At 41.3% G+C, this 12,723-nt stretch overlaps 1 protein-coding gene across 2 annotated transcripts in view; it reads left to right on the top strand.

Moving 5' to 3' along the window:
- Nucleotides 1-12,723, top strand: part of LOC137057979 (bactericidal permeability-increasing protein-like) — a 130,693-nt gene that overhangs the window by 39,736 nt on the left and 78,234 nt on the right. For both annotated transcript variants that reach the window (XM_067431098.1, XM_067431099.1), the window contains exon 2: nucleotides 10,167-10,284. In XM_067431098.1, the coding sequence (XP_067287199.1) occupies nucleotides 10,179-10,284 (106 nt within the window). In that variant the 5' untranslated portion in view covers nucleotides 10,167-10,178. The remainder of the gene's footprint in view (nucleotides 1-10,166; nucleotides 10,285-12,723) is intronic.

Genomic DNA, 12,723 nt, shown 5'->3' with positions numbered 1-12,723 from the left:
TATGTGTATGCCATAGTAAAGAGATGTGTTTTTAGTCTAGATTTAAACTGACAGAGTGTGTCTGCTTCCCGAACAATGCTAGGAAGACTATTCCACAATTTAGGAGCTAAATAGGAAAATGATCGACCGCCTGCAGTTGATTTAGATATTCTAGGTATTATCAACTGGCCAGAGTTTTGAGACCGCAATCGACGTGATGGGGTATAATGCGTTAAGAGCTCGCTTAAGTACCGGGGAGCTAAATTATTTAGTGCTTTGTAAGTAATAAGCAAGATTTTAAAATGTATGCGATGTTTAATAGGGAGCCAGTGCAGTGTTGACAGAACTGGACTAATATGATCATACTTCCTGGTTCTAGTAAGAACTCTAGCTGCTGCATTTTGGACTAGCTGGAGTTTGTTTATTAAGCGAGCAGGGCAACCACCCAGTAGAGCATTACAATAATCTAGCCTTGAGCTCATGAGCTCATGAACGCATGTACTATGTGTTCAGCATTTTGCATTGAAAGCATGTGCCGTAATTTAGATATATTTTTAAGATGATAGAATGCGGTTTTACAGATGCTAGAAACGTGGCTTTCAAATGAAAGATTGGTATCAAAGAGCACACCCAGGTTCCTCACTGACGACGAGGGCTTGACAGAGCAGTCATCAAGTGTTAGACAGTATTCTCGGTTACTACTTGTGGAGCTTTTCTGTCCAATAATTAAAAATTCAGTTTTATCTGAATTAAGTTGCAGAAAATTACTATTCATCCAATTTTTTATATCAGCTATGCATTCTGTTAATCTTGTGAATTGGTAGGTTTCGTCAGGGCGTGAGGAAATATAGAGCTGAGTATCGTCGGCATAACAATGAAAACTAACGCCATGCTTCTTAATGATATCTCCCAGTGGTAGCATATACAGGGTGAGAAGCAGCGGTCCTAACACTGAGCCTTGCGGTACCCCATACTGAACTTGTGATCGGTGTGACATCTCTTCATTTACTGCTACAAACTGATAACGGTCAGATAAGTACGATTTAAACCATGCCAAAGCAGTTCCACTAACGGCAACATAATTTTCGATTATATTCAGAAGAATATTGTGATCGATAGTATCAAATGCAGCGCTAAGATCGAGTAACACTAATAGAGAGATACAACCACGATCAGATGATAAGAGTAAATCATTTGTAACTCTAATTAGAGCAGTCTCAGTGCTATGATACGGTCTAAATCCTGACTGGAAATCCTCACATATACCATTTCTTTCTAAAAAAGAACATAATTGTGAAGACACGGCCATTTCTAGTATTTTTGAGAGAAACGGTAGATTCGAGATTGGCCTGTAATTGACTAATTCTTTAGGATCAAGTTGCGTTTTTTTAATAAGTGGTTTAATTATAGCCAACTTAAAAGTTTTCGGTACATATCCTAATGTCAAAGATGAATTAATGATATTAAGCAGAGGATCTATGACCTCTGGAAGTATCTCTTTTAATAGCCTAGTCGGTATAGGGTCAAGCATACATGTTGTTGATTTTGATGATTTTACAAGTTTAGCCAGTTCTTCTCCTCCTATAGCAGTGAATGAGTGTAATTTTTCCTCAGTGACCCTGCAGTGCTCTGTCTGAAGTGATACTGTAATAGACGGCTGCATGGTTATAATTTTATTCCTAATATTATCAATCTTACTAGTAAAGAAGTTCATAAAGTCATTACTGCTGTGTTGTTTACAAACATCAGAAGCTGAAGCTTTATTTTTTGATAATTTAGCCACTGTATCGAATAAATACTTAGGGTTGTGTTTGTTTTCTTCTAAAAGAGATGAGAAATAAGCAGATCTAGCAGTTTTTATGGCCTTTCTGTATGCAATCATGCTCTCTTTCCACAAATTGCGAAAAACCTCTAGTTTTGTTTTCTTCCAGCTGCGCTCCATTTTTCTGGCTGCTGTTTTAAGGGCCCGAGTGTGCTCGTTGTACCACGGCGTTGGATTATTTGCTTTAATCTTCTTTAAGCGCCGGGGAGCAACTATGTCTAAAGTGCTAGTAAGGAGAGAGTCAATAGTTTCGGTTGCAGCATCAAGTTCATCTTGGCTATCTGTAATGCTGAGGAGATGGAACTGATGAGGAAGATTATGTACAAAGCAATCTTTAGTCGCAGCGGTTATCGTCCTGCCATATTTGAAGCGAGGGGATGGCTTTGCAGCCTTAGGTAAATTAAGTATACATGATATTAGGTAATGATCTGAGATGTCATCGCTCTGCTGCAGAATTTTAACAGTATCAACATTTATTCCATGTGACATTATTAGATCTAAAGTATGATTAAGGCGATGAGTGGGTCCCGATACGTGTTGTCTAACTCCAATAGAGTTTAGAATGTCTCTAAATGCCAATCCCAATGCGTCTTTTTCATTGTCTACGTGGATATTAAAATCCCCAACAATTAGTACTTTATCTACAGCTAATACTAACTCCGATACAAAACCAGCAAATTCTTTGATAAAGTCTGTATTGTGCCCTGGTGGCCTGTATACAGTAGCCAACACAAATGTCAGAAGGGATTTATCATTTACACTACACAGTGTTACATAAAGCACCAAAACTTCAAAGGAATTATATTTGAAACTAGACTTCTGAGTAATACTGAAAATATTATTATAAATTACAGCCACACCTCCCCCTTTACCTTTCAGACGTGGCTCATGTTTGTAACAATAATCTCGGGGGGTGCACTCATTTAAAGTAATGTAATCATCAGGTTTTAGCCAGGTTTCTGTCAAACACAGCACATCTAAGTTATGATCTATAATCATATCATTGACAACAAGCGTTTTTGGCGAAAGGGATCGAATATTCAGCAACCCAAGCTTTATCAATTGTTCATCCGTATTATATCTGTTGTTTATTTGTTGGACATCAATAAAATTTTTACTTATTTATTAATTATTAATTTATTAATTTAGTCATGCAGCTTCAGAGCTGGTGACGGCTTCAGTATACCTATATGCAAATGATATGCAAACTACGCTCTACTTACCCCTCCCCTCAGACCCCACCCCTCTCCACGCCAAAACAGTGACAGAAAGTTGAAACTGAAAATCAAACATTGAAAAAAAACTGACATTGTAAAAAAAAACTGTCACTGAAAAAGAGTGACATGAAGAAAAATTCTGAAGATTGTCATTGAAAAATACAAATAAATCCTAATTCAATAAAAGAATATGATTGTAATATTTTAATAATTTTATTTTTTCAGTGCCAATACTTGTTTCAATGCCAATACAACTGTTTTCAATGCAAATCTTTCAATGCCAATGTTTCCTTTTTCAGTTCTGCTTTTGTTTTCAATGACAATTTTAATTTGTGATGCCAAGTTTTAAAGTCACCATTCTGGCTCCATAACTTTGATGGTAACGTCCTCAGTCTGTAGCAAGACTTGATATTAAAGGAATCGAAGAAAAAGAAGTGTTGAAAATAATCTCCACACTAAGAAACTCTAAGGCAAAGGATGAATTTGGATTTGATACTAACTTCCTGAAGCATTTTAAAACCTGTTTTTATGCCCTGTGACTCATATAAATAATTTATCAATATCACAGGCAGTTGTTCCATTGAAATGGAAGATGGCAAAAGTAATTCCCATCTATAAATCTGGTGACAAAGTAGACCCCTCTAATTATAGACCGATTAGCATTTTACCTCTTATTTCAAAGAAAAATGGGTGGTCAAATTAATTATAGAACACCTTAATAGTGACGCTCCACCCTTACAATAAATGCAATTTGGCTTTCGATCTCGCCATTCAACAGAAACAGCTGTCTGTGTTTTTATTGAAAAGGTTAAATTTTTGGATGGAAACAGTTGTGTTGCTGCTGTCTTTATAGATTTTAAACGGGCATTTGACACAGTAAACCCCCTCAAACTTCTTACAAGAAGGTTTACTCAGTAGGTGTCCCTCAAGGGTCAGTTTTGGGCCCACTACTGTTCTCGCGTTATGTCAATGAATTACTTATGCAAAAATGTAGACACTATTATGTACGCTGACGATTCAATAATTTTTACATATGCAAAAAATCCTTGTGAAGCTAAACGACTTTCAAAAGCCTTAGATGATCTACAGAATTGGTTAATTGATTCTTATCTTTGCTTGACATGTTAAAAAAAAACTTGTATCCATGTTCTTCTCTAAAACAACCACACTATTAGTTCCAGCAAGGGTCTGCCTGGGAGGACAAGAATTACAAAATTTTGACATATTTAAATACCTTGGGGTCTATTTAGATTCAAAATTTTCCTTTCAAAAGCATGCTAAAAACATTGTAAAAATAACTAATTTCAATATAATGAATTTTAAATATATTAGAGCATCCTTGACAGACAGAGCAGCAATCAGTTTCCTACACTCAGTGGTTCTGTCTCATCTTGCATTACCAGCTGGTCATACGCTGGTTCTTCTGTTATTAGACCTGTTGAATCATGCTACAAAAGGGCACTGAAAGTTTTGGATAAGTAGTCTTTTTCGTACCATCACTGCAACTGTCACATGTCTGGTCGTCGTCTCCTGTGTTTTCCCCCTGTACTTCCTGGTTTTCTGTTTTGTCACGTTCCTTTGTTCTGAGTTTCCCGCCACTGTTCTGTCCCCTCATTAGCTTTAGTTATGTCAGCTGTGTCTAGTCATCTGTTTCACCTGTTCCCCTCGTTTGTCTAGTCATCAGTGTGTGTATTTAGTTCCCTCAGTGTTCAGTCCTTCCTTGTCCGGTCTCCGTTATACCTACGTTGTTGCTGTTCATGTTTTGATAGTGTTCTATGTTTTTTGGTGAAGTCTAGTATATCTTTAATAAAGAGTCTTTGAGTTTGGAAGTCTTGGTATCTCCTTCCTTGGGACCAACAACCCGTAACAGAAGACCGGACCCACTAACCAGACTTCCAGTACGATAGGTGTATTCCTGATGCCCACATCTCCCGCGTCCCCAGCCATGGACCCTGCAGCGGAGAGGCGCCTGTGGGCCCTCAACCAGTGTGGGCGGCCGCTGGAGAGGTATGTGGAGGAATTCACAGAGCTCGTACATCTGGTGAACTGGCCAGATGCCCCGCTTAACGCTGTGTTTATGATGGGTCTGGATGAGGAAACAATCCGGTTCCGAGAAGCCCCTTGTTCCTATTCCCTGTTCGAAACTATCAATTTGATCTTGTTCCTAAATGGTTCCGAATTCGAGATTGAGGAGAGTAAGTGTCTTCCTCATCCAGACCCCTCAACAGCACTCAGTTCGCCAGTTCGCCACCCACCGGGTTCCTCAACCTGCCCCTCCAGGGTACCGCCTGCCGACGAAGTTGTGCCTGTCAAGCGGTCAAGGAGGCCGAGGAGGGCCCGCAGAAGGGCAGTGCCGCCCATCCAGAAGACCACCACCACCCATGAGCCAGGGGAGGGCTGGCTCATTGACTTCGGGACCGAACCCCTCCAAGCACTCCCAGAATCCGCCCCAGCGCTCCCAGAGTCCGCCCAAGCGCTCCCAGAGTCCGCCCCAGCGCTCCCAGAGTCCGCCCCAGCACTCCCAGAGTCCGCCCCAGCGCTCCCAGAGTCCGCCCCAACTCTCCCAGAGCCTGCTCCGACGCCTCCCAGAGCCGCCTCCCAGCTACCCTGAGCCGCCTCCAGAGCCGCCTCCTGGCTACCCAGAGGCGTCGGAGCGGGCTCTGGGAGCGTTGGGGCGAATTCTGGGAGCTCTGGGGCGGACTCTGTAGAGCCGCCTCCCGGCTACCCAGAGCCGCCTCCAGAGCCGCCTCCCGTCTAAATGGTAAAATGGTAAATGGACTGCATTTATATAGCGCTTTTATCCAAAGCGCTTTACATTTTTGCCTCACATTCACCCATTCATACACCGACGGCGATGTCAGCCATGTAAGGTGCCATCCAGCTCGTCGGGAGCAGCTGGGGTTAGGTGTCTTGCTCATGGACACTTCGACACTTGGTCAAGTGGAACCGGGGATTGAACCACCAACCTTCTGGTTTGTAGACAACCTACATGAACCACTGAGCCACTGCCGCCCCGTCTACCCAGAGCCGCCTCCAGAGCCGCCTCCTGGCTCCCACGAATGCCCCACTCAAGCCGCCCACGAGCCCCCCGGCCAAGCCCCTAAATTTGAAAAACAATTTTTTTGAGGGGGCTATATACCCGGGGGTGGGGAACAAGTGGGTGGGGGTTCTGAGCAGCCCAAGACCCCAGCCCTGTCCAGGATCCCAGGCCGGGCCCTGGCACTCATCTGCCTGGGTATCCTGATGTTGCCATGGCCATCCAAGGCTCAGGTCCCTCCATGGTTACCCCAGGCTCCTGTCCCACCATGGTCACCCCAGGCTCCTGTCCCGCCATGGTCACCCCAGGCTCCTGTCCTGCCTTGGTCACCCCAGGCTCCTGTCCCGCCTTGGTCACCCCAGGCTCCTGTCCCGCCATGGTCGTCCAAAGTTCCCGTCCCGCCATGGCCTGGGTATCACCCTGAAGGTCCCCAGCGAACCAAGCCTCAGGTCCCGGGACTTCAGGGTGCCCACCCCCCCTCCCCGATGTTACATCTTAGGCGCGAGGATGCGCCTACCGGGAGGGGGGAGTAATGTCACAACATTCTTGATGAATATAGTTTTTAAAGTTTCTCTAATTTTAAAATATTTAAATCTATTTGTCCGATTTATAAAGCTATTCACAATTTGGCTCCTCCAGCACTGAATGAGTTTATCAAACAGAAATCTCTTAGTGGCTCGTGTTTACGAGTAACGCGAGCCACCGTTCGAGGTGACTGTGATTCCCCCATTTAGACGTATATCTTTTTGTACAACTTTTGTTACTTTTAAAATAAAATTGAAAAGGTGGTTGAGAGAGACCCAAATATGCGACCATATGTGAAGTGTATTCTAACTAGTTAAGATGGTCCTGTGCAATATCCATAATTCATTCATAACTTTCTTAGACTTGGTGCAATACAGATGAATTGTAAAAAAAAATCTTTCTCTTTTTTAATAATTAACTTGTCGTTGTTTTGTTGTGTATTATGATATTGATTGTTGTATTAGTGTGTCTGTCTTTGTCTTATTGTGTGTCCTTTTTTTCTTCTTTTTTTATGTATAACATCTATCTGCCAGGGGGTCTGCGGATGGAAATTAGCCTAAGGCTATAATCTGGCATATTTACATTTGTTTTAATGTTCATTAATATGCATTGTTCCCCCTTTCTTAAAATAAAATAAATAAACAACATTGTAATAGGTTTATATATGGTGTTTTGTTAACACTTTACAATACAGGTGCACTAATATGCATTAATTCATGTTTAATTAAAGCACAGATAATCATGACTTAATATATTACTAATGTTGAACTGACCCATTTATTAATGATTACTGCATCAGCAACTAATGAAGATTCTATATGATTAATAGATTAAGTAATCATTAAATTGTTATTAGTTAAATGTGTCATAATGTATTAGTTCCTTAATAACATATTATATTAACTAATAATGTAAATTAATGTGTTAATAACCACAAGGAGTCAAAGCCATGCATTTCAACTTCCAGTTGTGCTTTAATTAATCATTAGCTAATGATTTATAAAGGTATCATTTTGTTATGACTTTACTTGTTGGGGTACATGACTATTAACTCATTCAAAATTAATTCAAAACCCATAAACACAATTACATATTACTTCAATTCAATCAATTAGTTAATAGTCATTTGCCCCAGCAAGTAGAGTCATAACATAATGAAACCTTTGTTAATCATTAGCTAATGATTAATTAAAGCAGACAACTGGAAGTTGAAATGCATGGCTTTTACACGTTGTGGTAATTAACATGTTAATTTAAATTATTATTTAATATAATATTTTAGTAAGGAATTAATACATTATGATATATTTAACTAATAACAATTTTATGATTACTTAATCTATTAATCATGTAGAATCTGCATTAGTTGCTGATGCAGTAATCATTAATAAATGGGTTAGTTCACAATTAGTTCACAATAGTTAAGCATTAATTAATGCATATTAGTGCACCCGTATTGTAAAGTGTTACTGGTGTTTTATGCATGGTTAGCCTGAGTTTGTGTTACATTTACACTTTTCTGACCAGCAAAAAAATAATCATTTTGCGAAGCAATTGGTTCAACTGATTACTTTGAAAAGCTTTATTTCTCCTGTTACTACCACTAAGATGTCACTGTTTACACACACACACACACACACACACACACACACACACACACACACACACACACACACACACACACACACACACACACACATAAAACAACCCCCCCCCAAAAAAAAAAAAAAAAAAATATATATATATATATATATATATATATATATATATATATATATATATATATATATATATATATATATAATATTTTTTTTTTTTTTTTTTTTTTTTTTTTTTTTTTTACCAAACTCTAGATTGCACACTCTCAAAGCTGTCAAAGTTGTCAAATTCTGTCATTAATTACTTACCCTCATCTTGTTCGACACCTTTGTTCATCTTTGGAACACAAATTAAGATGTTTTTGTAGAAATCCGGTAGCTCAGAAAGGCCTCCATCAGCAACAATGACATTTCCTCTCTTTGAGTTTTTTTTTTTAAATGGTTGCCGATCATAATTACAGAATACAGTTCAAAATTTTATTTTTGGTTTTTAAATCATTGTATAGTATGGCTCCATTGTATTTGTTGAATTGATTGAGAAATATTAACCAAAACAGTCTTTAAGGTCAGCTGACCAGCTGGTTTTGAAGATTCCAAGAACTAAACAGAGAAGTGGAGATTGAGATTTGTAGCGATAGCTCCAAAACTGTAAAAAAAATATTTAGAAAAAAAGTTACCTGGTTGCATTACATTTTTGAGTTCATTTAAATTAAAATGTTGAGTTGATACAATGAACATTTTTTGAGATTCGACAACCTTTATTAAAATATTATGATTTTGTAAGCACATTGGGTAATTGTGTGTGTTTTATTTCTGATGACGCAGTGAAACATGCCAAATAGTGCTATTTTCATGATTTATAAAAAAATGTATGTGGTTCAGGTACAATCATATTTTGAGTTTCTATTTGTTAAACAAATGTCCTTCATTGTATCAACTCAAATTTTTAATTTCAATAAACTCAAAATTTTATGGCAACCAGGTTTCTTACTTTTTTAAGTTAAACCAACAAAAACCAACCAAATTTTTTTACAGTGAAGATTTGTTTTTATTGTTGTGATTGTCTCTGTGCTTTTTAGATATTGTACAGCAATTTGTTCAATGGCCAGTTGTGTAAAAGTGCTTTAATATACAAATAAACCAAACAAACAATCAAGACCCATAAAAGCTGTAAGAGTTCCCATCGGATTTCTCTTAATTCTTCAAGCAGGTACAGCAGCCCTTTCATTTTCATAAGCTGTACAATATATTAGTGCTCTACATTTTCTGCTGAACCACATAAACTACAACTCCCAGACTCATGTTTGTTCATTCTATATAGGGAATAAGAAAAAGTCTTGTAATGATTGTATATTTTCTTCTACCAAAATTCCCTTTCACCCCTACTTGATTTTGAATATAATAAAGATGTCTTCCTCTTCCCTCCTCATCCAAAGTTTTTCTCATTTCCCTTTTATAACTGTTCTGATTTTGGCCTTAACTTCTTTTTCACTTAGTGGAATATTAATTTGTATATGTGATAATTTCAACACCTGCTTTGCTAAATGATCAACTAAACAGAATTCACCCCTTATATTAGTAGTAATGTAGGGAACAGTGAATGTGGGTATAGAGCAGGGCTCTAGAGATTTTTTGATAGTTTGCTAATTTAAATCACATCGTTGCACTGGTGCTTGTGCACAATGCTTTTGCGCATTGGGAAGCTCAGTGCAAGATGACAGCTATTCAGTGTTTTCAACCACACAAGGTTTATGTTACACTTTACACACTAACTAACATGCCGACACCCATAGCGCATTAGCCTATAGATCAATTAACATGATCATTATATTTTTCAACAACAAAACAGATTCACTTACATGTTATTTAGAATCGGAATATCAAGTAATTTATGACATGGCCAGCAAGTTTTTGAATAATTTGAATAAAAAAGGAAAATGGAAATAAAAGCTATAGAGTCTTATGCCCATTATGTGTGTCTCTCATAGGCTTGACTGAAAATGATGTTCCTTTGGTGTCTTTTGGTTCTTGTGAACCTGTTCTCAGTGTCTACAAGCAACTATGCAGGAGTTAAAGTCAGTCTAACGAAGGAGGCGCTTGAGTATGGTAAGTGATTGAAACAAGACTGCTTGTAACTTGGAATTTAGCCCTTTGCGTGTCAAAGATCGCAGACAGACCCATTTTACTATTGTTCAACATTCACTGCCCGTTAAAAAAATCACACTCTTACTTTATCTGTACAAACTATCATTAGAGAGATTAAAGACTACAGCTACGATATTTGAACACTTTTTATGATAAAACTGGGTTGCAGTGACATTAATTTCTTAATTTATGTCAGGAGTGCAAAATAATCTACACGCTATGAACAATATTTTGAATAGAATATCCCAACGCAAATAAATTTTCTCTCGTCTGCAACAGTTCAGTTGTTGTCCACATCTCTCCATGATAGTATGAGTAATCATGCATTCATTTGCTCAATGAGCTGTCCGTAATCGTCTCGGTTACGTATGTAACCCTAGTTCCCTGAGGGAACGAGACGCTGCGTCAAAACGCTGTGAGAACGCCTCTGCGTTAATGCGTAGTGAAGCGCGTGTAGAACCATTCCATCGGAAGATCGATCGATCGTTGGCGTGATGACGTCATCGACCGGAAGCTATAAAGCGCCCGCGAAAACAAACAGGAACTAGCTTCTGATAAAGCCTGAAGTAAGTGATCACGGACAACCCGGGAGTATGGCAGAGCGACGCAGCGTCTCGTTCCCTCAGGGAACTAGGGTTACATACGTAACCGAGACGTTCCCTTTCGGGGAACTCGAGCTGCGTCGAAACGCTGTGAGAACGCTTATACCCACATCGCCATAGGACCAAGTGTCTCGTATGTGTGAAGCCGAAGCGCACACGATTACGAGAGCACCTGCGCCCCAACAGTAGATGCCAGCTCTAGTTCGTAGAACCTGACAAAGGTTAGCGGAGACCGGCCGCATTACCGGCCACATTGCAAATATCATGGAGGGAAGCCCCTGACAAAAGTGCTTTAGAAGCAGCCATACCCCTGGTAGAATGCGCCCGGACCGCCAGTGGAGACGGCTGCCCGGCCGCCTCATAAGCGAGTGAGCTGGCCTCGACCACCCACTTGCTCATTCTCTGCTTAGATACTGGAGCCCCCTTCTTAGGGGCTCCGAAACAGACGAACAACTGATCAGTCTTTCTCCACAGGGCAGCTCTGTGGACATAAGTATCTAACGCCCTAACAGGGCACACCAGATTTAATCTTTCCTGGTCTGACTTCGTGAAAGGAGGAGGACAAAAGGCTTGGAGAGTAATGGGGCCCCGTGGGCTCGTAGGAACCTTGGGGACGTAACCCGGCCTGGGATGTAGAAAAGCCTTTACCATCCCTGGCGCGAACTCTAGGCATGAGGGCCCTACTGATAGGGACTGAATATCTCCTATTCTTTTGAGAGATGAGATGGCCAAAAGGAAGATAGTTTTGAGGGTGAGGAACTTGTCCGAAACCTCCTCTAAGGGTTCAAACGGAGGCTCGGACAGGCCCCGCAAGACAATAGCCAAGTCCCATGCTGGGACCCTCGAGTGCATAACCGGCCTCAACCTTAAAGTGCCACGGAGGAAACGTGTAATCAAAGGGTGTCTTCCCAAAGACACTCCACCCAAAGGGACGTGGAAGGCACCCAAGGCCGCCACGTACACCTTTATTGTGGAGGGGCTCAACCCTGCCGAGAACCTTGCCTGCAGAAACTCCAGCACTGTACCAACCGGGCAGTTAACTGGGTCCCACTGGCGTTCTCTGCACCATGCTGAGAAAAGTTTCCATTTCAAAGCGTACAGCTTCCTCGTGGACGGAGCTCTGGAGTGAAGGATGGTCTCAACGACCTCGGCCGAGAGACCCTCCTCTATGAGCCTGGCCCCCTCAGAGGCCAGGCCCACAGTTTCCACAACTCTGGGCGTGGGTGCAGGAATCTCCCGCCCGCCTGAGAGAGTAGATCCCTCCTGGTCGGAATCTCCATCGGAGAGCCTTCCAGGAGAGATATCAGGTCCGAAAACCATACTCTGGTCGGCCAGTACGGAGCCACTAGAAGTACTTGGGCCCCGTCCCGGCGTACCCTCTCCAGAACTCCTGGAAGCAAGACAATCGGGGGGAAGGCGTACAGGGGTAGCCTCGGCCACTTCTGTACCATGGCATCCAACCCCAGCGGGGCTGGATGGGACAGAGAAAACCACTGCGGGCAGTGGGAATTCTCAGCCGAAGCAAATAGGTCTATTTCTGCCTTCCCCGGGCCTCGGCCCCTGCCTCGACAGGCTGTCTGCTTCCTGATTCAGGACCCCCGGGATATATACTGTCCTGATTGACAGCAATTTCCCTTGGGCCCACAGGAGGATCCGATGAGCCAATTTGTCCAGCGGACGGGACCTCAGACCCCCCTGGTGATTTATATAGGCGACCACCGATGTGTTGTCTGTCCTGACTAACACATGGTGGCCACTGAGGTCGGGCAGGAACTGTTTCAATGCCAGAAACACTGCG

Source organism: Pseudorasbora parva, chromosome 22 (genome assembly GCF_024679245.1).
Source record: "Pseudorasbora parva isolate DD20220531a chromosome 22, ASM2467924v1, whole genome shotgun sequence".
Classification (NCBI taxonomy): Eukaryota; Metazoa; Chordata; class Actinopteri; order Cypriniformes; family Gobionidae; genus Pseudorasbora; species Pseudorasbora parva.
The sequence above is the reverse complement of the archived record's forward strand: the minus strand, read 5'-3'. Positions and strand labels throughout refer to the sequence as shown.